This window comes from Astatotilapia calliptera, chromosome 16 (assembly GCF_964374335.1).
Source record: "Astatotilapia calliptera chromosome 16, fAstCal68.1, whole genome shotgun sequence".
NCBI lineage: Eukaryota > Metazoa > Chordata > Actinopteri > Cichliformes > Cichlidae > Astatotilapia > Astatotilapia calliptera.
The window spans coordinates 491,745-518,960 of NC_137437.1; the positions used below are offsets into that span (position 1 = coordinate 491,745).

The 27,216-nt window shown below is 45.7% G+C and overlaps 1 protein-coding gene and 1 long non-coding RNA gene across 2 annotated transcripts in view; both read left to right on the plus strand.

The window, feature by feature from the left end:
• The window catches only part of LOC145421025 (uncharacterized), a 353,506-nt gene that overhangs the window by 77,590 nt on the left and 248,700 nt on the right, over positions 1–27,216 (plus strand). The gene's annotated exons all lie outside the window — the stretch shown is intronic.
• Positions 10,581–11,889, plus strand: LOC113008021 (trace amine-associated receptor 13c-like). Its single transcript, XM_026145127.2, has 2 exons — positions 10,581–10,750; positions 11,076–11,889. Exons 1-2 carry the CDS (start codon positions 10,587–10,589, stop codon positions 11,887–11,889), a joined length of 978 nt encoding a protein of 325 aa, XP_026000912.2. The 5' UTR covers positions 10,581–10,586.

Sequence of the window (27,216 nt, forward strand, 5' to 3'; positions counted from 1 at the left end):
CTGTGAGAAAGCTGTGTTTAAAGGTATCCGCCAAGAATGGACCCTGTTTCCACGTGTTATGGAAATTTTAACAACACACCCAGTGAGCTTGATTTGAAGTGGGTTTAATAAACGTATTGCAATGTGGAGAGAGCTCCCAGTGAAACCCCAGGATCGTCTCTGAATTGTGGCTTAATACAAAGAACATTCCTCAAACTCTTTCATGAAGGCCCCTCTCACAGGGGGCTATACCTCCTCCCGCATAGAGAGAATTATGACCTTGTTTTCTGCTTAGCCTCACTATCTGTTTAATGTCTCCCATTATAACTGCCTCACTGTGTTAACTTTCCACATGCATGTAAAGTAGTGGCAGGAGTGCTCTTACTATGGTAAAGTGAGAAAGTGATATTACTATAACTAATGTGATATAATTGAATATGTGATTAATACATGAGAAAAGAAATCTGCCACCACACACATAAACGAGAATGATCAACTTGCAGAACTAGGGGAACCTATATAGATGACAGCCAGAAGGAACGTGTTTGGAGGCGTGGTCCTGCTCCTGAAATTCCGATACATAATCTCCAATATACACATTATTTTTGACCAATGGCAACACTTGCACTCCAACGGATGCATCAAGGGCAACGCAGGGTTCAGTGTCTCGCACAAGGATACTCTGGGAACAAGTCAGAGATTGATTGACAGACCTGATCGGTATAGTAGATCACCTACTCTGCCACCTGAGTTACAGCCACCAAAATGCATTGCTCTCTGTGGGTTGTGAACAACTAAAAGCAACTCAGGGTCACATTATCAAGTGAAAGAAAAACAAAGCAGATGGCAAATAGACATATTTCTTTTGAGATTGTTATCATTGTGGCATTATCAAATCAAATCAAATCACTTTTACTGTCACATCACATGTGCAGGTACACTGGTACAGTATATGCAAGTGAAATTCTTGTGTGCGAGCAACAGAGGTGTGTAAAAATGCAATAACATAAGAACAAGCAAAATATAAGAATGTGTCACGGCCAGGCGGATCAGCTGCACGCTGATCAGCACTCTCTCTGTTTCTCTCTCTCTCTTCATCTTCTCTCTCGCCGGGGCGGAACTCACTGTGGGTTCACGCCCTCGGCCCACGCCCTCGGGATATGAGACACCTGGGTCTCATTAAGGGGAGCAGCATTTAAGCCAAGAGGTGACTGCTGGCTTACCCGTGTGGCAGTGTCGGAGTGTGAGCCTGTGATCGTGTGAGTGGATAATCTGAAGAACGCGTGTTTTCCCCTGGACTTCCCTGGAGACCCCTTCTCCCCCCACTCAGCTGTATATAGCACCCCCCGCACATTCTTGTATAAACACCTGGTGAATTGTAAATAAACCCTTCTTGTGAGCATCAGAACCGGAGTCCTGCGCTTGAGTCCTCCTCCAAACCGTAACAATAACGATCCAGCCATCATGGACTCAGCGGACTCAAATCCCACCCAGCAACCCGTCCTCACCCCGGAGGCAATTCTGGAACGCCACGAACACATGCTTCGGCACATAAATCAACAACTGGCTGCACTCACTCAAGCCCTCGCTCAACATCTACCGTCGGTAAGCCCACCCTCACCCCCTTCGTCTGTTTCTCCTCAGCTATCGGCCCCGAATCCATCTGCAGCCGCTCCACCTGTTTCCCCCACGCCGGCTTCCACTGAACCTCCGGAGCGATCGTTACCAGCGCCGGAGCGTTTCTCGGGTGAGTTCGATAAATGTGGTGGATTTTTGACTCAGATCACACTACAATTCCATCAGTTACGAAGAACGTATGAGACAGTTAGGGCCAAAATCGCCTTTATGGTTCAACTGTTACGTGGGCAGGCATTTAACTGGGTGCAAGCCGTTTTAAGAACAGCCCCTGACATGTCTTACGAAGACTTCCTCACCAAATTTAAAAGTGTTTTTTTTTCTTCTTTTTTTTTTTATTGCTGCTGAAAATTATTCCTTAAATTGTCTAGTTGTAAAAACGTGTAACCTATACCTGTATGTACCTAGGGTGCTACATATTTTATTTATTATGATTCATTTGCAAAAATACAGGTAGGACTGAAAGTATCTCTTTAGCTTTTAACATAAGCATAGACATACCAACACATATTTACTTCCTCTACTTCAGGTTCTGTTTTGCTGGTATAATAACAATGTATTTTTTTAAAGAGCAAGCTCTTTTTTTACTTCAATAATTGCATAAATGCAACAAAACGTGATATTACTTTATTTTTTTATTTTTTTTTATTTTTTTTGCCTGTCCCGTTTGGCTCTTTTGCCATCAGAATTGTTGTCTAAAGGCAAAGAAAGATGCCCAACGGATTTACTTTACCAAATTGACCATCCCAGCCTTGCCGTAATGGTCCATTTGATTCACCTTTTATTGTTTATTTTATTTTCACTTGCTGAATACGGGACAGACTTGACTGGGGGAAAGAAGGGGAGAAAGAAAGAGGGAAAGAGAAACAGCTGAGAAGAGGGACGGGGGAGAAGGGCAAAAAACAAAAACCAACAGAATGGGCAGAAAAAAAATGCATATATCGATCACCTGGATCACCTGTTGAGAAAGAAAAAGGAAAACAAGCAGAAGAGAACAAGAGTAATATAATAAACAACATCACAATGATATATGGGAATATGACAGTAAATACTAAATATTAAACATTATTGTGCAGCACATTATTGTGTAGTTTGTGGGTGTGATCACCCGTGTGTACACCTGTGAGCATGGACGCGCTTGTTTTTAAAAGGTTCCTTCATGTAATGATCTGCTAGAGGGTGTGGGGGGGCCACAGCCCCGTCCTCCAGGGCATGAAGCAGGTATGGAGGAGATCAAAACTCCAGACATCCAGAGGCCCCCAGAACACAAGAGACCAAGGAAGACCAACAGAGGGGCAGCCGCGCCACTGTCCCAGAAAGAGCTGAGGAGAGTCCCAGATGAGGGCTCACCCAGCAGCCATGGAGCAGAAGCCAGAGGGGGTTGCAGTGACGCGCCCGTGAGCTCCGCCGGCAGCCAGCTGTGCCTGAGTGACCGAGCCCCAGGCCGAGAGGTCGGGGGCACCCCACCTCCGAAGTGGCCCGAGCGAGCCCCAGGCTCCAGGCCCCGATAAGCGGCCGCCAAGGAGTGAGCCGGTGTGTACCTGGACGCTCATCCCCAGACACCAAGAACCACCAACGCACCGATGTCTGATGGAGTCCGCCACTGGCAGGGGAAGTGGTGGTGGGGGGGAGATAGGCCTCCAAACCTTGGAGGGCCTGAGATGTCCCCCAGAGAGGTGGTGTCTGATACCCAACCTGTTAAAAGTGTTTTTGAAAGAGGCACCGAAGCGGAGGCGGCCGCCCACAGACTGTTAAATTTGAAGCAGGGGAGGCGGAGTATGGCGGATTTTTCGGTCGAATTCTGGACCTTGGCTGAAGAAACTGGCTGGGGGCAGTCGGCATTGATAAGTACTCTCTTGAATAATATTTGTGATGAGTTAAAGAGAGAACTGATGATGAGAGATGTTCCTAAGACCCTGTCTGATGTGATTACACTATGTGTGAAGATGGATGAGCACCTACGGGTGCGGCGGGGAACCGGAAACTACATTTCCCAGAGGCCCCCGGGGCGCATGGAGACGTCAGGTGGAGGCGCGCCTAGCGGCAGTCACTCATCAGACAGCATGGAGTAAAGTGAACAGCCCATGCAACTGGGCCGCTCCAGACTGTCTCCCGAGGAGCGGTATCGTCGCTTGAGAGCCGGTGAGTGCTTTTATTGTGGCCGCAAGGGCCATATTGCCATGGATTGCCAGGCGCGGCCAAAAGACAGCACCCGCCAGTAGTGAGGAGTGTACGGGTGGGCGAGGTCACCTGTTCTCAGTCTCCTCCTCGTCTCATGATTGCAGCTAAGCTAACGGTTCGTCTCAAGACTCATTCTCTCGACGCTCTGATCGATTCCAGGGCAGAACAGAATTTTATTGATGCCTGGCTGGCGCTCAAATTAGGTTTTAGCACGGAGCCTCTGTCTCATTCACTCAAAGTCACAGCCTTTAGTGGCCAGCGTCTTCCAGACATTATTCATATCACAGAACCGATTTCCCTGACTATTTCTGGCAATCATGTTGAAACCATGCAGTTGTACGTCTTTAAAGCCCCACTCACACCACTAGTGTTGGGCTATCCCTGGCTATGTCAACATAACCCTGTGATTGATTGGAGGAAAGAAAGTATTTCGGGGTGGGGGGAGGAGTGTCACATGTCCTGTCTAAAAGCCGCCACCCCTGCCATGAGCCTACCACCCAATAAAACTATTTCAGAACCGCCTGATCTGTCCTCCATACCATCTGTTTATCACGACCGGGCGCAAGTGTTTTGTAAAGATAAGGCACGCTCCCTTCCCCCTCACCGGCCATATGATTGTGGGATTGACCTCCTCCCAGGCGCGCCGCTCCTGACCAGTAGGTTGTATAGCCTGTCTCGACCGGAGTGGGAAAGCATGGAAAAATACATCAATGAGTCACTTGCCGCTGGTCTCATTCGCCCCTCGTCCTCACCTGTTGCCGCTGGTTTCTTTTTTGTCACCAAAAAAGATAAGAGTTTACGGCCCTGTATTGACTATCGCGGCCTCAACGCCATCACAGTTAAAAACAAGTATCCCCTCCCTCTGCTGAGTTCCGCGTTCGAGCTTCTCCAGGGTGCCACCATCTTCACAAAGTTTGACCTGCGCAACGCCTACCATCTGGTGAGGATTAGGGAGGGAGACGAGTGGAAGACGGCTTTCAATACTCACCTGGGCCATTTCGAATATCTTGTAATGCCTTTCGATCTCACCAATGCTCCAGCTGTGTTTCAGGCTCTCGTGAACGACGTGCTCCGAGATTTCATCGACCATTTCGTTTTCGTCTACTTGGATGACATCCTCATCTTCTCCCGCTCCGTCGCCGACCACCAACGCCATGTCAGGCAAGTCCTTCAGCGTCTCCTCGAAAATCGTCTCTTTGTTAAAGGGGAGAAGTGTGAGTTTCATGTCTCAACTGTTTCCTTCCTGGGCCACGTCATCGATCGGGGTAACCTCAAGACTGATCCCGCCAAAGTTCAAGCCGTTGTTGACTGACCGACCCCTTCCAACCGTAGACAGCTTCAAAGCTTTCTGGGGTTCGCAAACTTTTATCGTCGCTTTGTTCGCGACTACAGTAAACTTGCCCTGCCTCTGACTCGTCTTACTTCTCCCAAAGTTCCCTTCTGCTGGGATGAGCTGGCTCAACGAGCATTTGCCCATCTGAAGGACCGCTTTGCCTCGGCGCCCATTCTCGTCCAACCCGATCTCAATCTGCAGTTCATTGTGGAGGTGGACGCCTCGGACGCTGGAGTGGGGGCGGTGCTTTCCCAGCAGCAAGGAGGTAAGCTGCATCCCTGTGCCTACTTTTCACGCCGTCTCACCTCCGCAGAGAGCAACTATGATGTGGGAGATTGAGAGCTACTAGCCATCAAGCTAGCCCTAGAGGAGTGGCGCCATTGGCTAGAGGGCGCTGCCCAGCCGTTTGTGGTCTGGACCGATCACAAGAACCTGGAGTACATTCGATTGGCAAAACGCCTCAACGCCAGGCAAGCCAGGTGGGCCCTGTTTTTTACTAGATTCCAGTTCACGACCACTTACAGACCCGGTTCCCTTAATGTCAAGCCAGACGCCCTCTCACGCCAATTCGCCGCCTCCGAAGACGCAACTCTCCCATTCTACCGACTCTCCCATTCTACCGCCCACCTGTGTAATCGGGGCCCTGACCTGGGAGATCGAGTCGGCTATTCGAGAGGCTCAGCAGACAGAACCAGACCCTGGAACGGGACCGCCAGGGTTGCTCTTCGTCCCCTCCTCAGTAAGGTCACGAGTGTTACATTGGGCTCATACTGCCAGATTCACCTGCCACCCGGGGGACCACCGTACTATTAGCTTCCTCCAACGTTTCGCCTGGTGGCCTTCCCTTGCCAAAGACGTCCGCGAGTATATTTCCGCATGCTCGACCTGCGCTCAAAACAAGAGCGTCCATCAACCACTCTCTGGCCTCCTCCAACCTCTGCTGACTCCGAGTCGCCCTTGGTCGCACATCGCTGTTGACTTCATCACTGGTCTGCCCGTCTTGTCAGGTAACTCTGTCATTCTTACCATTGTGGACCGTTTCTCCAAAGCTGCTCATTTTGTCGCCCTCCCTAAGCTCCCCACTGCTCTAGAGACCGCCCGGCTACTAACTAATCACGTTTTTCGCCTCCATGGAATCCCCACGGACATTGTGTCAGACAGAGGACCGCAGCTCACGTCACGTGTCTGGAAGGAGTTCTGCAGTGCCCTCGAAGCTAAGGTCAGTCTTTCCTCTGGTTTCCACCCACAGACCAATGGCCAAACGGAGCGTGCCAACCAGGAGCTCGAAGCGGCTCTCCGGTGCCTGGTATCGACCAACCAGTCAACCTGGAGCGAGCAACTGTCGTGGATTGAGTATGCTCATAACAGCCTTACCTCCTCTGCCATCGGTGTCTCTCCTTTCGAGGCGTCCTTGGGCTATCAACCGCCACTCTTCCCAGCCGTCGAAGGTGAGCACTTTGTTCCCTCTGTCCAACAGCATCTTCGGAGGTGTCGGCGCGCCTGGAGAGCGACTCAGGCCTCCCTTCTCCGCACAGTGGAACGCAATAAGCGCCGGGCGGATCGCCACCGGACCCCTGCTCCCACCTACACACCTGGACAAAAGGTTTGGCTGTCTACCAGATTAGTCCCACTCAGGTCTGAATCCAAGAAACTGTCTCCCACTTTCATTGGTCCCTTTGAAGTTGACTCTGTGATTAACCCTGTCTCTGTCCGTCTTAAACTGCCCTGGGACATGAAAATCCATAACACCTTTCACGTGTCGCAAGTGAAGCCGTGCCTCTCTAGTCCTCTGTGCCCTCCTTCCAGACCCCCTCCACCTGCCCGGGTCATTGATGGCCACCCGGCTTTCACCGTTTCGAGAATCATGGATGTCCGGCGCCGGGGGCGCGATCTGCAGTATCTCGTGGATGGGGTATGGTGTGGGCGTTCCATGCGGCTCACCCTGACAAGCCTGGGGGTCGCCGGGAGGCTCCCGTCGGGGGGGGGGGGATACTGTCACGGCCAGGCGGATCAGCTGCACGCTGATCAGCACTCTCTCTGTTTCTCTCTCTCTCTTCATCTTCTCTCTCGCCGGGGCGGAACTCACTGTGGGTTCATGCCCTCGGCCCACGCCCTCGGGAGATGAGACACCTGGGTCTCATTAAGGGGAGCAGCATTTAAGCCAGGAGGTGACTGCTGTTCGTCGCTGGATCGTTGTCTACCACGCGTTAGTGAAGTCAAGCTACTGCAAGTTTAGTTAAGAGTGTTTTTCTTTGTGCGTCGTACTTAACCCTGTCTCCCTGTCTACAGAGCTTCCTGGATTTTCCCCCGTGTGATTCCCTTGTGTCGGAGTGTGAGCCTGTGATCGTGTGAGTGGATAATCTGAAGAACGCGTGTTTTCCCCTGGACTTCCCTGGAGACCCCTTCTCCCCCCACACATTCTTGTATAAACACCTGGTGAATTGTAAATAAACCCTTCTTGTGAGCATCAGAACCGGAGTCCTGCGCTTGAGTCCTCCTCCAAACCGTAACAGAATTGGTAAATCTGAGAGTTATATGAATAAATACACTCAACAAAAATATAAACGCAACACCTTTGTTACTGCTCCCATTCCCCATGGGATGGACGTAGAGACCTAAAATTCATTCCAGATACACAATATAACCATCCTTCCCAAACAGTGGTCACAAATCAGTCCAAATGTGTGGTAGTGGGCACATCTTCTATATTGAGATAATCCATCCCACCTCACAGGTGTGCCACATCAGGATGCTGATCTGACATCCCATGGGGAATGGGAGCAGTAACAAAGGTGTTGCATTTATATTTTTGTTGAGTGTATATGTACAATATAAGAGTGTATGCGCATTACTGATTGTGTATATCTAGGTGTGTGTGTGTGTGTGTGTGTGTGTGTGTGTGTGTGTGTGTGTGTGTGTGTGTGTGTATTTATTATTATTATTATTAAATTTCGTTCTTTGAATTTTTTTGGTGGCAAAGAAAGACTGGACCCAGGGTGGTCAAAGCTCAAAAATGATCTTTATTTTACATTCCCAGAAAAGGAGACCTGAACACACAAAGAAACAAGCTCAGGTCTGAAAGCAGCAGCAGCCAACATGGTTATATATATACAGGGAGTGCAGAATTATTAGGCAAATGAGTATTTTGTCCACATCATCCTCTTCATGCATGTTGTCTTACTCCAAGCTGTATAGGCTCTAAAGCCTACTACCAATTAAGCATATTAGGTGATGTGCATCTCTGTAATGAGAAGGATTGTGGTCTAATGACATCAACACCCTATATCAGGTGTGCATAATTATTAGGCAACGTCCTTTCCTTTGGCAAAATGGGTCAAAAGAAGGACTTGACAGGCTCAGAAAAGTCAAAAATAGTGAGATATCTTGCAGAGGGATGCAGCAGTCTCAAAATTGCAAAGCTTCTGAAGCGTGATCATCGAACAATCAAGCGTTTCATTCAAAATAGTCAACAGGGTCGCAAGAAGCGTGTGGTAAAACCAAGGCGCAAAATAACTGCCCATGAACTGAGAAAAGTCAAGCGTGCAGCTGCCAAGATGCCACTTGCCACCAGTTTGGCCATATTTCAGAGCTGCAACATCACTGGAGTGCCCAAAAGCACAAGGTGTGCAATACTCAGAGACATGGCCAAGGTAAGAAAGGCTGAAAGACGACCACCACTGAACAAGACACACAAGCTGAAACGTCAAGACTGGGCCAAGAAATATCTCAAGACTGGTTTTTCTAAGGTTTTATGGACTGATGAAATGAGAGTGAGTCTTGATGGGCCAGATGGATGGGCCCGTGGCTGGATTGGTAAAGGCCAGAGAGCTCCAGTCCGACTCAGACGCCAGCAAGGTGGAGGTGGAGTACTGGTTTGGGCTGGTATCATCAAAGATGAGCTTGTGGGGCCTTTTCGGGTTGAGGATGGAGTCAAGCTCAACTCCCAGTCCTACTGCCAGTTTCTGGAAGACACCTTCTTCAAGCAGTGGTACAGGAAGAAGTCTGCATCCTTCAAGAAAAACACGATTTTCATGCATGACAATGCTCCGTCACACGTGTCCAAGTACTCCACAGCGTGGCTGGCAAGAAAGGCTATAAAAGAAGAAAAACTAATGACATGGCCACCTTGTTCACCTGATCTGAACCCCATTGAGAACCTGTGGTCCATCATCAAATGTGAGATTTACAAGGAGGGAAAACAGTACACCTCTCTGAACAGTGTCTGGGAGGCTGTGGTTGCTGCTGCACGCAATGTTGATGGTGAACAGATCAAAACATTGACAGAATCCATGGATGGCAGGCTTTTGAGTGTCCTTGCAAAGAAAGGTGGCTATATTGGTCGCTGATTTGTTTTTGTTTTGTTTTTGAATGTCAGAAATGTATATTTGTGAATGTGGAGATGTTATATTGGTTTCACTGGTAAAAATAAATCATTGAAATGGGTATATATTTGTTTTTTGTTAAGTTGCCTAATAATTCTGCACAGTAATAGTCACCTGCACACACAGATATCCCCCTAAAATAGCTAAAACTAAAAACAAACTAAAAACTACTTCCAAAAACATTCAGCTTTGATATTAATGAGTTTTTTGGGTTCATTGAGAACATGGTTGTTGTTCAATAATAACATTATTCCTCAAAAATACAACTTGCCTAATAATTCTGCACTCCCTGTATTTCCACAGCACGTCACACATGAAATGTTCAGCAGTCTGATGGCCTGATGGAAGAAGCTGTCTCTCAGTCTGCTGGTACGGGACCGGATACTGCAGAACATCCTTCCTGATGGAAGTAGTCTGAACAGTTCATGGCTGGGGTGACTGGAGTCCTTGATGATCCTCCCGGCTTTCCTCAGGCACCGCTTCCTGTAGATGTCCTGGAGGGAGGGAAGCTCACCTCCAATTTGCGGTTGTAAGCGGTGCTGTTGCCATACCCGGTGGTGATGCATCCAGTGAGGATGGTCTCAATGGTAGAAGGTCCTGAGGATGCGGGGCTCATGCCGAATATTTTCAGTCTCCTGAGAAAGAAGAGGTGCTGCTGCACCTTCTTCACTGTTTATGTGTCCTGACTACGTAAGATCCTCAGCCAGATGTACACCAAGGAACCGGAAGCTGCTCACTCTCTCCACAGCAGCGCCGTTGATGGTGATGGGGGTGTGTACTTCTCTGCACCTCCGGAAGTCCATGATCAACTCCCTTGTCTTTGCGACGTTGAGGGTAAAGTGGTACATTATGCTGTACCACTGAGCTGAAGAGGCGAACCTAATGTTTTCTGCTGAACCAGAAATTGTACATTGACTAATTACTTGATGAAAAAATGACTGATTGACTGGTACTGATATTTCCTGTTCCATAGGTGCAATGCCAGCAACAACAACAGAGGTGTGGAAGAAGGAGGGGAGGATGAATATAAAGACGACAGACACATTTTAGTTCAGTTTGCCGTTCTTCCAGCAGTGATGGAGGAAACTGAACTCTGCTTTCAACAACTCTTTAACACCTCCTGCATGAGGCCCAGGCGTCCACACTTTGAGATCATGCTGACTTATATTTTGCTGTCCTTCATTTCTCTGCTTACTGTGATTCTTAACCTGTTGGTCATCATCTCCGTCTCACATTTCAGGTAGAAAGATATCAAACTGAATTGATCTCAAGCAGTAAGAAAGACATTTCTTTTCACAGATAGTATTTCTTTTCTTTTTAAGCCTCTGCACTATCTTGCATAGATGGAGCGCTTTAGGTTGAAGTTGTAAAATGTTGTTTTTTTTTGTTTCTTTCTTTGTTTTTTGTTTTGCCTTGAGGCGACTTTTGTTGTGATTTGGCGCTATATAAATAAAATTGAATTGAATTGAATTGAATTGAATTGAATTGCACTATATACTTCAATTTGAATAACACTTGATAGAGAAAACTAAATATAAAATATTGTGTTTTCTCTCCCTATTCAGGCAGCTCCACAGCCCCACCAACCTCCTGCTCCTTTCTCTGGCTGTCGCTGATTTCTGTGTGGGCCTCCTCTTGTTCTTCCAAATTGTGCTGATAGATGGCTGCTGGTTCCTCGGTGACATCATGTGCACTCTGTATCAATACCTAGCATATGTCATCACCTCGGCCTCCATAGGAACCATGGTGATCATATCTGTTGATCGATATTTGGCTATTTGTTACCCTCTGCATTACTCCACCAAGATCACACAACAAAGAGTTAAAATTGTTGTCTGTTTGTGTTGGATCTGTTCTGTCATCTTTCAAAGTCTGATTCTGATGGATAACCTGGAGCAACCAGGCAGGTATAACTCTTGCATTGGAGAGTGTGTCTTTGTCATTAATTACATCGCAGGACTTGTTGATGTTACTTTTTCCTTTATTGTTCCCTTTACTGTGATTGTAGTTTTGTATCTGAGAGTGTTTGTGGTGGCTGTGTCTCAGGCTCGTGCCATGAGGTCTCAGCTTGCAGTCACTCACCAGCGATCAGTAACAGTAACTGCAAAGAAATCGGAGCTGAAAGCAGCCTGGACTCTTGGTATTGTTGTTGTTGTGTTTCTTATATGTATGTGTCCATATTACTGTGTGGCTCTCACAGGCCAAGATAACTTCCTAAATGCTTCATCTGCTGCCTTTGTAATTTGTTTGTTGTACTTTAACTCTTGCCTAAACCCTATCATTTATGTCTTTTTTTATCCCTGGTTCAGAAAGTCAATCAAACTTATTGCTACTCTTCAAATACTGCAGCCTGACTCCCGTGAGACTAACATGCATTAAGAACACTTTTTAAAACCGTAACCATAAACAGGACAATGTACTTAGTCACAATGAAGACTTGAAAGTTCAGATAGTGCTTCATCACTGACATTTGTTCTATGTTTGGTCTACTTTAACTCATGTCTGAACCCCATTATATATGTCTTTTTCTACCCCTGGTTCAGAAAATCCATAAAAGTCATTGTTACTCTTCAGATACTGCACTCTCTCTCTCTCTCTGTCTCTGAATGAACAAGTTGTATAAAGTGCTTTGAGTGCTCAGATAGAGTAGAAAAGCGCTATATTAAAACCAGTCCATTTACCATTTGCTTTATGACAAATTTATTTGAATTTACGTGTATTAGGAAAACTTCTCTTTGTTAGAACAGTACAATTTCTCACTTTGCCCAGATGTATCACAACATGACTTGAATTATGGAGACGGATATTTTTCCCTTGGTGTACCTAGTTACCACATAAAATGCTTGAAGGCCACACTAGTGAGGCACACAACCTTGCTTTGAAGCCATTTAATATTGATTGAAAACTAAAACTTTACAACTGTTTTTCTGTTGAAAAATTATTAAATAACCAATGAAAACGTGTGTGAAGTGAAAAGTGTAGTGCATATAGCTTAGGATAAGCTATATAAGCTATATGCATATACCTTAGGATAAACTATATGCACTACATGCAGTTTTATATGCGAGCTAAAGCTTATAGCTTAAGAATGAGGTAAGAATGCATAGAGATAGGTTCAGTTTCTCTTTTTTTGCTGCCTGTCCCATTTGGTTCTTTAGCCATCAGAATTATTGTCTGAAGGCCAAGTGGATCATTATGGTTTTGGTGTATTGATCCATTTGATTGACTTTTCTTATTTTAATGCATTTAGTTATTTGATTTGATTTTAAGTTATTACAGATAAGACAGACATGACTTGAGGTTAGGAAAGGGAGAGAGAAAGAAAGGGAGGGAAAGAAAAACAGGGGAAGAGGAACAGGGAGAGAAGACACTAAATAATTCAGCTGGATCACCTGTTGAAAGAGAAAAAAAAGAAACAAGCTCAAAGAGAGAAACACAATATGGAGATCACAGCAATAATGTAGATAAGTGTAAGCAACAGTAAATACTAAATATTGAATGTTTTTGTGCACCACACGAGACCAACAGCTCACAATGTGCTTTGAAGTAGCAACCAAGAAAGACATAGTTTGTGTCACTAAGCACCCGTGTGAACACCTGTGTGAAGACCTGTGTATACACCTGTGTGCGCACACCTGTGTGGATGGGCGTGCTTGTATTCAAAAGGCTTCTCCATATAATGATCTGATAGAGTTGGGGGAGAGAGAGCTATAGCCCAGTCCCCCAGGGCATGAAGCATGTGGCATGGAGGAGATCCAGGCCACAGACATTCAGAGTATGAGAGCCCAAGGGTGGACCATCGGAGGGGCTACCGTGCCACCCTCCTGGAGCTGAGGAGAGCACCAGATGAGGGGTCCCACGGAGTAGAAGCCAGAGGGAGCTGCAGTGGCATGCCCGCGAGCTCTGCCGGCAGCCTGCTGTCCAGAGTGAACAGGAGAGAAAGAAGAGAGGTTAGATTTAAAGGGAAGGAGTGCTCAGTGGGATTTGATAAAGTAGAAATTTAAAACTTTGTCAACATTAAAATGAATATATAAATCATCATCATCATTTCTGTGAATGATAAAAGCATTACTGCTTTATGATTACAGGACAGTTGAAACTGAGATGTAGTGCTGAAATCGCACTTCTTTTTCTTATATTGAGACATTTCAGAGGTAAATGTGCAGGTAAACTACTTTTCACTGACAGAAACCAGGAACTTGTCTGGCCCACTTAAGATCAAAGTGGCATGTATGAGGCCAGCGATGTAAGACACAAAAGGGGAGCACAGCTGGGAGAAATCAGACATGACGAGACCCAGGGGAAGTAAAACTGAATACACTGACATAAGACAAGGACCTTCACAATAAAACATTGTGAAAAACCCAACAATCATATGACCCCCTATGAGCAAGCACTTTGGCGACAGTGGGAAGGAAAAACTCCCTTTTAACAGGAAGAAACCTCCGGCAGAACCAGGCTCAGGGAGGGGCGGCCATCTGCTGCGACCGGTTGGGGTGAGAGAAGGAAGACAGGATAAAGACATGCTGTGGAAGAGAGACAGAGGTTAATAACAGATATGATTCAGTGCAGAGATGTCTATTAATACATAGTGAGTGAGAAAGGTGACTGGAAAGGAAAAACTCAATGCATCATGGGAATCCCCTGGCAGCCTATGTCTATTGCAGCATAACTAAGGGAGGATTCAGGGTCACCTGGTCCAGCCCTAACTATATGCTTTAGCAAAAAGGAAAGTTTGAAGCCTAGTCTTGAAAGTAGAGATAGTGTCTGTCTCCCGAATCCAAACTGGAAGCTGGTTCCACAGAAGAGGGGCCTGAAAACTGAAGGCTCTGCCTCCCATTCTACTTTTAAATACTCTAGGAACAACAAGTAGGCCTGCAGAGCGAGAGCGAAGTGCTCTAATAGGGTGATATGGTACTACGAGGTCCTTAAGATAAGATTGGGCCTGATTATTTAAGACCTTGTATGTGAGGAGCAGGATTTTGAATTCTGGATTCAACAGGAAGCCAATGAAGGGAAGCCAAAACAGGAGAAATCTGCTCTCTCTTTCTAGTCCCTGTCAGGACTCTTGCTGCAGCATTTTGGATTAGCTGAAGGCTTTTCAGGGAGTTTTTAGGACATCCTGATAATAATGAATTACAGTCGTCCAGCCTGGAAGTAATAAATGCATGAACTAGTTTTTCAGCGTCACTCTGAGACAGGATATTTCTAACTTTAGAGATGTTGCACAAATGGAAGAAAGCAGTCTTACATATTTGTTTAATATGTGCATTGAAGGACATGTCCTGGTCAAAAATGACTCCAAGGTTCCTCACAGCGTGGTGGCTGGTAACCTAAGGATGCTTCAAAAGGTGAAAGACCTGTGGCTGAGGTGGTGAATGTGGTATGGGCATATTCAACCCACGGTAAGAATGTGGACCAAGAGGCTGGATTATGAGCAGTAACGCAGCGAAGAGTGGTCTCTGAGCTCAAACAGGGCTTGGCCCCCAGGGCCGTACAAAAGGCTCTCCAGGCCTGAGAAGCAAACTGGGGACCCCTGTCAGACACTATTTCCATTGGTATCCCAATGGGTCTGAAAACATGTTCAACCAACAGTTTAGCTGTTTCTGAAGCAGTGGGCAGTTTATCTAGAGCTATGAAATGTGCTGCCTTGGAAAATCTGTGAACTATGGTAAGTATAGTAGTCTTTCCTGCTAAGTCTGGGAGTCCTGTAACAAAATCTAATGCAATATGTGACCATGGCCGGTGTGGGGTGGATAGCGGTTGAAGCAGTCCTGTAGGGCACTGATTTTTGGACTTATTACGAGCACAAACTGTGCATGCAGCTACGTATTCCCGTACATCTTTGTCCAACGTCTCCCACCAAAAGTGTCTCTTAAGCAGAGATGGGCAGTAACGCGTTACTTGTAACGCGTTACTGTAATCTGATTACTTTTTTCAAGTAACGAGTAAAGTAAGGGATTACTATTGCAAAATCAGTAATTAGATTACCGTTACTTTCCCGTAGGAACGCTGCCTTACTGCATTACTAAAACCGTGATTTTTTTGCGAGAATGTCTCACGACAGTGACGTAAGCGAGTGCGCCGTTGGTGACAACAGCTGTGTGCAGATCAACAATGGATCACATATCGATTGTGGGAGAGAGTATGAGCGTGCAACGTTTAAAGCGTGGAAGTACTGACCTTACTTTGAGTTTGATTCCATAAAAGTGACAAAAACATTAGCATCCATCGTGCGTGGGAAGAAAACTTCTTTTTACAGTGAAAAAACCCCTAAACTTCCAAGCAAGCACCGAGTGCGCAACGACGTAATGGGAAATTCACAGAGAAACTCGCGGATTCTTCAACTGACCGCGGCACACCTGCACCAGGGTAAACCTCCGCCTACGCCAGTCCTGCTTTACAGGTGAAAATAGAGCAACAGGACCGCTGAGTCTTTGACTTTATTTATTTTCTGCTGTGTTTTACTTGCATCTATTTGAAAGAGTGAGTGTAAACACAAAAAATATTTTATTATATGTGCTGGAATGTGCAGAAAATAGGTTTAAAGGTTAAACTAATTCATTCAAGTCAGAGAATGTTGCATATAATTAAATTTTTGCTTGATGCATAAAGTTAAAAGATTAAAACTGATAAAACAAGTTAAAAAAAGAGACTTTTCCATTTGATTACATTTTGTATGATGGATTATGTAGAAAAAGTAGAATTGGGCTGAAAGATCTATCGCTTTATCACCTATTCAGGTTGTAAATCGTGTTTTTAAAAAGTAACTAAGTAACTAAGTAATTAATTACTTTTGAAAATAAGTAATCAGTAAAGTAACGGGATTACTTTTTTGGGGAAGTAATCAATAATTAGTTACTGATTACTTTTTTCAAGTAACTTGACCAACACTGCTCTTAAGTAGCATAGCTGTCCTACCTCGGCCTGGGTGACCTGTGAACTTGGCCATGTGAACCCATTCCAAAACCTTGGAGTGGGCTGCTGTGGGTACATAGCGCTTGTTAGCTGGACCGGAGCCTGGATCAGGTTCTGCTAGTAAATGGTAAATGGTAAATGGACTTGTTCTTATATAGCGCTTTTCTACTCGGTCTGAGCACTCAAAGCGCTTTATACAACTAATTCATTCACCCAATCACACCCATTCACACAAGCACTTTTTTCTGACGTAAGTGCTACGTAGTCTACCATTCATACACATTCACACTCCGATGGATGCATCGGAGAGCAACATGGGGTTAGTATCTTGCCCAAGGATATTTGGCATGCAGACTGGAGCAGCCTATTCAATTCAATTCAATTTTATTTATATAGCGCCAAATCACAACAAAAGTCGCCTCAAGGCGCTTCATAGATACAGAGAAAAACCCAACAATCATATGACCCCCTATGAGCAAGCACTTTGGCGACAGTGGGAAGGAAAAACTCCCTTTTAACAGGAAGAAACCTCCGGCAGAACCAGGCTCAGGGAGGGGCGGCCATCTGCTGCGACCGGTTGGGGTGAGAGAAGGAAGACAGGATAAAGACATGCTGTGGAAGAGAGACAGAGGTTAATAACAGATATGATTCAATGCAGAGAGGTCTATTAATACATAGTGAGTGAGAAAGGTGACTGGAAAGGAAAAACTCAATGCATCATGGGAATCCCCCAGCAGCCTACATCTATTGCAGCATAACAAAGGGAGGATTCAGGGTCACCTGGTCCAGCCCTAACTATATGCTTTAGCAAAAAGGAAAGTTTTAAGCCTAATCTTAAAAGTAGAGATAGTGTCTGTCTCCCGAATCCAAACTGGAAGCTGGTTCCACAGAAGAGGGGCCTGAAAACTGAAGGCTCTGCCTCCCATTCTACTTTTAAATACTCTAGGAACAACAAGTAGGCCTGCAGAGCGAGAGCGGAGCGCTCTAATAGGGTGATATGGTACTACAAGGTCATTAAGATAAGATTGGGCCTGATTATTTAAGACCTTGTATGTGAGGAGCAGGATTTTGAATTCAATTCTGGATTTAACAGGAAGCCAATGAAGGGAAGCCAAAACAGGAGAAATATGCTCTCTCTTTCTAGTCCCTGTCAGGACTCTTGCTGCAGCATTTTGGATTAGCTGAAGGCTTTTCAGTGAGTTTTTTGGACATCCTGATAATAATGAATTACAGTAGTCCAGCCTGGAAGTAATAAATGCATGAACTAGTTTTTCAGCGTCACTCTGAGACAGGATATTTCTAATTTTAGAGATGTTGCGCAAATGGAAGAAAGCAGTCTTACATATTTGTTTAATATGTGCGTTGAAGGACATGTCCTGGTCAAAAATGACTCCAAGGTTCCTCACAGCGTTACTGGAGGCCAAGGTAATGCCATCCAGAGTAAGAATCTGATTAGATACCATATTTCTAAGATTTTCAGGGCCGAGTACAATAACCTCAGTTTTATCTGAATTAAGAAGCAGAAAGTTAGCGGCCATCCAGGTCTTTATGTCTTTAAGACATTCCTGCAGTTTAACTAATTGGTGTGTGTTATCTGGCTTCATGGACAGATAGAGCTGGGTGTCATCTGCATAGCAGTGAAAATGTATGCTATGTCTTCTAATGATACTGCCTAAGGGAAGCATGTATAATGTAAACAGAATTGGTCCTAGCACTGAACCCTGTGGAACTCCATAATTAACCTCAGTGTGTGAAGAGGACTCTCCATTTACATGCACGAATTGGAGTCTATTAGATAGATATGATACAAACCACTGCAGCGCAGTACTTGTAATACCTACAGCATGTTCTAATCGCTCTAATAGGATATTATGATCAACAGTATCGAACGCTGCACTGAGGTCTAGCAGGACAAGCACAGAGATGAGTCCACTGTCAGAGGCCATAAGAAGATCATTTGTAACCTTCACTAAAGCTGTTTCTGTGCTGTGCTGAGCTCTGAAACCTGACTGAAACTCTTCAAATAAACCATTCCTCTGCAGATGATCTGTTAGCTGTTTGACAACTACTCTTTCAAGGATTTTTGATATGAAAGGAAGGTTGGAGATTGGCCTATAATTAGCTAAGACTGCTGGGTCTAGAGATGGCTTTTTGAGTAAAGGTTTAACTACAGCCAGCTTGAAGGCCTGTGGTACATAGCCGATTATTAGAGATAGGTTGATCATATTTAAGATCGAAGAATTAATTAATGGCAGGACTTCTTTGAGCAGTTTTGTAGTAATGGGGTCTAAAAGACACGTTGATGGTTTGGAGGAAGTAATTATTGAAGTTAACTCAGAAAGATCAATTGGAGAAAAAGAGTCTAACTTAATATCAATGGTACTAAGAGTAGCTGTAGATAATATTACATCTGTGGGATGATTATTGGTAATTTTTTCTCTAATGATAAAAATTTTATTTGTGAAGAAGTTCATGAAGTCATTACTAGTTAACGTTAAAGGGATGGTTGGCTCAAAAGAGCTCTGACTTTTTGTCAGCCTGGCTACAGTGCTGAAGAGAAACCTAGGGTTGTTCTTATTTTCTTCAATCAGTGATGAATAGTAAGATGTTCTGGCTTTGCGGAGGGCTTTCTTATAAAGCAGCAAACTATTTCTCCAGGCTAAATGATGATCCTCTAGATTTGTGACACGCCATTTCCTCTCCAGATTACGAGTCATCTGCTTTAGGGTACGTGTTTCAGAATTATACCACGGAGTCAGGTACTTCTGATTTGAGGCCTTAGTTTTCACAGGAGCTACAGTATCCAGAGTCGTACGTAGTGAGGAGGGGAAATTATTAACAAGATAATCGACCTCTGTTGGGGTAGCGTTCAGATAGCTGCTTTGCTCTGTGTTGGTACAGGGCATTGGAGATGATAACAGTGGGTGGATTATATTCTTAAACTTAGTTACAGTGCTTTCAGAAAGACATCTACTTTGATAAAGTCTACTCTTCACCGCTGTGTAATCAATTATTGTAAAAGTAAATGTTATCAGGAAATGATCAGACAGGAGAGGGTTTTCAGGAAACACTGTTAAATGTTCAGGTTCGATGCCATATGTTAAAACAAGATCTAGAGTGTGATTAAAGTGGTGGGTGGGTTTTTACATTTTGAGAGAAACCAATTGAGTCTAATAACAGATTAAATGCCATGTTGAGGCTGTCATTTTTAGCATCTACATGGATGTTAAAATCACCCACAATAATTATTTTATCTGAGCTCAGAACTAAATCAGATAAAAACTCTGAGAAATCAGACAGAAACTCTGTGTAAGGCCCAGGTGGACGATAGATGATAACAAGTAAGACTGGTTTCTGAGTTTCACAGCTGGGGTGGACAATTTTAAGCATCAGGCTTTCAAATGAATTAAAAGTCTGTCTTGGTCTTTCATTAATTAATAGGCTGGTGTGAAAAATTGCTGCCACACCGCCCCCTCGGCCTGTGCTTCGAGATTTCTGGTAGTTAGAATGGCTCGGGGGTGTTGATTCATTTAAACTAACATAATCATCCTGCTGCAACCAGGTTTCTGTAAGGCAGAGTAAATCAATTTGTTGATCAATTATTAAGTCATGTACTAACAGAGACTTGGAGGAGAGAGACCTAATATTTAATAATCCACATTTCACTGTTTTACTCTTTGGTTCAGATGTGGATACTGTATTGTTCTTTCTTTGTGATTGTTTATGTTTAAGTTGTTTGTTGCTGGTTTTTAGTTTGTTTTTTGTCTTTTTGGAAGCTGACACAGTCTCTATGGAGATGGGTTTTTGGGGGGGTAGCAGGAGGAGAGAAGCTGCAGAGAAGCGTGTAAGACTGCAACTCTGCTTCCTGGTCCCAACTCTGGATAGTCATATTTTGGGGGGTTTAATAAATTTGTCCATATTTCTAGAAATGAGAGCTGCTCCATCCAAAGTGGGATGGATGCCGTCTCTCCTAACAAGACCAGGTTTCCTCCAGAAGGTTTGCCAATTATCTATGAAGCCCACATCGTTTCTGGGACACCACTCAGACAGCCAGCAATTTAAGGAGAACATGCGGCTAAACATGTCACTCCTGGTCTGATTGGGGAGGGGACCAGAGAAAACTACAGAGTCCGACATTGTTTTGGCAAAGTTGCACACCGATTCAATATTGATTTTAGTGACCTCCGATTGGCGTAACCGGGTGTCATTACTGCCGACGTGAATTATGATTTTACTGAATTTACGTTTACCCTTAGCCAGCAGTTTTAAATTTCCTTCAATGTCGCCTGCTCTGGCCCCTGGAAGACAATTGACTATGGTTGCCGGTGTCTCTAGCTTCACATGTCTGAGAACAGAATCGCCAATTACCAGAGTTTGACCCCCGGCGGGTGTGTCGCCGAGTGGGGAAAAACGGTTAGACACATGAACGGGTTGGTGGTGTACCTGGGGCTTCTGTTTAGGACTATGCTTCCTCCTCACCGTGACCCAGCCGCCCTGATTCCCCAGCTGCTTGGGACCTGCCGGGGAACAGCTAGCGGGGCCTACGCTATTTTCGGCTGCACCAGCTACAGGGGCCTGGCTAGCTGCGGGTGAATGAAGGGTGCGAAGCCGAGTCTCCAATTCAGTAATCCTGGCCTCCAGGGCTGCAAATATGCTACATTTGTTACAGATATCATTACTGCTAAAGGAGGCCGAGGAGTAACTAAACATCTGACACAATGAGCAAGAAAGTGCAGGAGGGACAGGTGAAGTAGCCATGGTGCTAATGAGTCGGCTACGAGCTAAGCTAGGCTAGCGAGACAGTACAGAGACAGTGAGTGAATACTTTGGCTATAAATTAGGTAGTGAGTACACAGAAAGTGTGCTTCGGAGGAAGCACGTGAAGATTATACTATGAAAGAAGAATGTATTTAAAAGTTGTTAATTAAATCGCTAAGCAAATAAGCTACTCAGAAACACCACTGTGTTTGAGCAGGAACAGGAAGTGATACTCTACCACAGAGCGAGCGAACGCCAAGTGACAGCGCCACTTGGTGTTCGCCTAGGATCGAACCACCGACCTTCTGGTTAGTGGCTGCCACCTGAGCTACAGCCAAAAAAATTATGTGTATGAAAGTATAAAAATCCTTCCTCTCTCCTACTTATAAGTTATTTAACATGTGGAGTCTCTGCCTGAAGGTGGAGCCCAGCAGAGCTCAGACAGTCTATCTCCCATGTGACAGCCCCTATACGACAGCTGGCAGGGAGTATGGAAGGTACTTCTGACTGCTCCGAGGCAGCTTCGAACTGGTGGGGGAGAGCATCTGGCTTAATATTCCGGGTACCTGGACGATATGAGATAGAAAAGTTGAAACGGGCAAAAAACAGTGACCAACGGGTTTGGCGTGCATTTAGTCTCTTTGCATTCCGTAGGTATGTTAAGTTTTTATGGTCTGTCCAGACTATGAATGGGTGACTATGAGGGCTCCTCAGGGACCGGGGGACATGCCGACATCAAACAGTTAGAATGGCAGAATACACTCCAGCTGATTATCTTTTGTCCAGACCAATCAATGTGTGGATTGTGTAGCTTTAACCAAGAGTAGCCAAATGTGAGGGGATTGTCAGGCGACGAGAGGGCGAAGAAAGTGAGGTCCGCCCTATGATTTCCTGAAGTGATTACAGTCACTGGCTCTGTGTGGTGAGGTATTTGTGCAAAAACCTGGTTATTCAGTGCTCTTGCTGAAATAGGTGGGTCTAAAGGCACAAGGTGCAATCCTAACTGTGTAGCGTGGTCAAAACTGATGACGTTTTGCTCTGAACCGGAGTCAACCAGGGCCTGAAGGGAGTGCGTGGCACGGTTGATAACTAAAATGACTGTGAGAAGCAAACAGGGTTTATCATCACTATGAGAACCGCCCACCCGTATCCCCGAATTTACTGGCGGGCTGACCCTTTTACTCTCTTAGGACATGCTGCGATTAAATGCTCCGTTGACCCACAATAAAAACACGCGCGTGAGTGAATGCTATATACAGAAATGTGAGGGACAGATTCCAGGGAAATCCAAGGGGGAGAATCGCTTGCTCTCCAGCTCTCCACATACACGACGGCAGTCCTCTTCTTTCACACTTGACGCACAGATTCACACGGGAAGGGTAATCCAGGGGGTCTGCAGATAACAAGACAGGAATGAGAACGATATTCATAGAAGACACTTGACTTATCTTGAGCTGAAGTTCGACTTTCACTGACGCGTGGAAGAAAACGATCCGGTGAAGACCAGCAGTCACCTTCTGGCTTAAATGCCGTTCACCTTGATGGGCATCAGGTCCGTGGGCGTGGGCCGAGGGCGTGAACCCACAATGAGTTCCGCCTCGGCGACAGAGAGGAGGAGAGAGAGAGAGAGCACAAGAGAGAAAAAGACAGAAAAGGCCGATCAGCGTCTCGCCGGTCCCTTAGGCCGTGACAGTACCCCCCCCCCCCCCCCCCAACGGGAGCCTCCCTGCGACCCCCAGGCTTGTCAGGATGGGCCTTGTGGAATGCCCGCACCGTGCCATGGTCCATGTGTTTGTTTTTCTTTCTTTTTTCTCCCCTTTCTCACCGTCTCTTCTCCCCTTTGGTTTTCTTTCTCTCCCTCTCTTTCTTTCATTCTTTCTCCCTGTCCTATCCCCCAGTCATGTCTGTCCCATTTGTAGCAACCGAAAATAAACTAAATACATAATTATAATAAAGGTCAATCAAATGGACCAATATGACAAGGCCATGATGATCCACTTGGTACAGTAAATCCGCTTGGCATCTTTCTTGGCCTTAAGACAAATTGCCAAAAAAGGCAATTTTTGCCTCATCAGTTTCATATGTCCTCCGCAACTGTCTGAACTGCATTGTTATTTGGGTCAGAAAACCGGCACACTTGTGAAACTCACCCGCAAAGGGCTCCGGTGTTGGCAAAGCTCGCTCCGGGGGCTCCGGGGGCTCCGAAGGAGTGGGATGAGGCTGAGCCGACAGCCCGGGTGTAGGAAGCTCAGAAGCCGGTAACTGTGAGGAGACAGAGGGAGGAGAGGCTGTTGGGCTTACCAGAGGTACGCGCTGAGCGAGGGCCTGCGTTAGAGCAGCCAACTGCTGATTGATGAGCTGCAGCATTTGCTCGTGGCATTCCAAAACTTCCCCGTCCGTGAGGACGTGCTGCTGGGCGGCAGAGTCCGCTGAGTCCATGTTCTGGCTGGATCGTTATGCTAAGGTTCAATGCAGGGGACTCAAACGCGGGACTCCTGAATCAGCTGAATTCAAGGGTTTATTAACAGAGTTCACCAAGGTGTATATACAGAGAGTGCGGGGTAGTGCTATATACAGAAATGTGAGTGACAGGTTCCAGAGAAATTCAAGGGAGGGGAATCGCTCGCTCTCCAGCTCTCCACATACACAACGGCAGTCCTCTTCTTTCACACTTGAGGCACAGATTCACACGGGAAGGGTAATCCAGGGGGTCTGCAGATAAGAAGACAGGAATGAGAACGATATTCATAGAAGACACTTGACTTATCTTGAGCTGAAGTTCGACTTTCACTGACGCGTGGCAGACAACGATCCAGCGAAGACCAGCAGTCACCTCCTGGCTTAAATGCCGTTCACCTTGTTGGGCATCAGGTGTGTTCTTTTCCGTGGGCGTGGGCGTGAACCCAAAATGAGTTCCGCCCCGGCGACAGAGAGGAGCAGGAAAGAGAGTGAGCACAAGAGAGAAAAAGACAGAAAAGGCTGATCAGCGTCTCGCCGATCCCTCAGGCCGTGACAGTTTCTGCTGCGGCAGTTCGGAAGTCTATGAGGTAATCAGCAACACTACGGCGACCCTGGCGCAACCATAACAACTTACGGGCCGAACTGCCCTCAGAGACAGGATGAACGAATGTCTATTTAAACTCACCTTGACAGGTTTGCCTCTGCCCATTTTAGAGCACTGTCCCGTAATTTCCCTATAAAATAAGAAACCAGAGTGGCGTCGTCAATGAAGGTCCGCGGTGAGCAGCCAAATACTAGATCGCACTGAAGTAGGAAACCCGTGCAGCTCCCTGGATACCCAGAAAAAGGTTCGGGCTCCGGGGATGATGCATCGCGAAAAATTGGCCCACTTTGGGGCGCGGAAGCCGAGGCGGGGGACAAAGTGGATGGCTGTGTGTCTTGTACGGGGGCCGCAGGTTCAGGTGCAGGACGTGGCGGCGGGGCGAGGTTAGTTTGTAGAGCCTCTAAGGCAGCAAAGATCTTAGCCTGTCCCTCACCAAGGTCTTTCTGTGAAGCTAAGAGATATTGAATGGATTGCTCGTGTTGACCTAGGATGGCACCTTGTCTTTGGATGGCTGTCCGCTCTGCGTCTGCTGAGTCCATATTGTGGCCATATCTAACTGTTACGGCCGAGAGGGCCAGGCTGTGGGTGTGGACTCAAATGCAGACACGGAGGGAGGCAAAACAGGCGTGAACACAGTGCTTTATTTACAGTGCCTTAAAGTTAAATGCCTTAATGTTAAATTACAAAGCAGGAAACTATGAATGCTATGAACTGAGGAAGCTATGAACTGAGAACTATGAGGCCAAACTATGAACATGAAACTCTGACTGAGTGCTATGACTAGGTGCAAGATTTCATGGACGGATCCTGGGAATGGAAAAAGGGGCAGCGGCTTGGGTGCAGGTACACAGTCACTATAATGACAAAATACAGGCAGTCAGTGGCAGTCTAGTGAATCATAGCCGAAGGATTAGACTGTGGTGGTTAGGGCTTACGCGTTGTAGGTGAAAGTGTCATGCGAGGAGGGGGTGTCCAAGGGGGTCCGTGTGAGGAGTGTCCAGAGACGGTCCAGAGACGGTCCAGAATATACTTGGAGCAAGGGACCTGGCAGGTAGGCAGGCAGGTGGAGTCTTATGATGATAAGGAAGCAACCAGATGACAGAGAACCAGCGTCCAGGCGGAGATGTGTGTAGTTCAGCTTGTGAAGCGTGACGGCCAGGTGGGTCCTATGACAAAGAAAACACAGTGAGGAGAAATGCAATTGTTAAGAGGCTCTCACAAGGGCTTGGTGGCCTAGCACTAACGTGAGTTAGCAGTAGATCTGGCAGAGGTCTGTTGTGAGCGCTGGTCTTATATACTGGTGACTTGATTGGAATCAGGTGTGAAAGCTGATTGGAGTCTCTGCCTGAAGGTGGAGCCCAGCAGAGTGGAAAAACCCCGCACTCACCCGGACCATGACAGGCCTGCCAGTACCAATCAGTTCCCTCTGAAGTCACTATTGTTAACCAGGTCTCCTGGTCCAGCTTTATGGCTCCCTTCACCGGTGATTAGCACCATGACAGACACCAACCACCATGTGCTCCTTGCAGCTGCAAGGAGCAAGGTGGATAGCATGGTCCATTTGGCATGGTCCATATCCCTTGCCTGTCTAAGAATGCTGATGATGTTGTGTCGTAGGTGTAAGTTGAAGATCTTCTGTACCTCTCAGTCTACCTCCACTATACATTTTTGTGTGCCAGATCTGTCTGGCATCCTCCCCCACCATCTAATCCGACAGTCTTGTGGAGGGTATACTGGAGCATTGATCTTTATTTCTTTTACTCAACTTTTTTGTTCTGTTTGTCTGAATCACTTTTTTCCAGCACCGCACATATTCTTTCTCTAGTTCCAAAATGACAGTACAATTCCTTCTGACCCTTTCTACACTTCTTCAACACATTCTCAAAGCAAACACTGCATCTGTAGTGCTCTTTATTAGAATGATTATGGTTATGTCTAATATGGAAAAGCACTAGTTTAATGTTAGTTAAAATTAGTACTTATTAAGTAATAAAAAAGGTTTAAGGGTTTTGTGTTTTGCTTAGCAATAGATAAATGAAAAGCTGGTCCAATCACAGCAATTTGGTGTGGGGTTTTAGGTTGTTTATTTTACTCTACTGTCCATGTCAGTATAGATGACTAATCTGAACTGACTTCATTTAGTCACATTCCTACTGTTAGCACTAACAATAAAAGTAATTCTAATTTAAGTAAGAGCAATGTGTGTTCTGAGTATGCTGTACTTGTTTCTCGCTGGTCAGGCGACACAATGTGAACACACTGTGAACAGTAAAAAAGAAAACAAACATTGCAAATAATATACAGTCCAATCCAGACGTGTTGATAAAGCACATTTAAAAACAACAAAGCTGATCGCGTTGCTGTACGTGATACTGCATGTATTTCTTGCTTCCTGCAGTATCATAACATTATACTGTTGTATAAGTTTAAGAATATAATCCACCCACTGTTATCATCTTCACTGGCCTGTAGCTGTAGCAGCTCTGCTCTGTACCAACATAGAGCAGAGCAGCTATCTGAACGCTACCCCAACCGAGGTCGATTATCTTGTTAATAATTTTTACCTCCTCACTACGTACGACTCTGGATACTGTAGCTCCTGTGAAAACTAAGGCCTCAAATCAGAAGTACCTGACTCCGTGGTATAATTCTCAAACACGTACCCTAAAGCAGATGACTTGTAATCTGGAGAGGAAATGGCGTGTCACAAATTTAGAGGATCATTATTTAGCCTGGAGAAATAGTTTGCTGCTTTATAAGAAAGCCCTCCGCAAAGCCAGAACATCTTACTAATCATCACTGATTGAAGAAAATAAGAACAACCCCAGGTTTCTCTTCAGCACTGTAGCCAGGCTGACAAAAAGTCAGAGCTCTTTTGAGCCAACCATCCCTTTAACGTTAACTAGTAATGACTTCATGAACTTCTTCACAAATAAAATCTTTATCATTAGAGAAAAAATTACCAA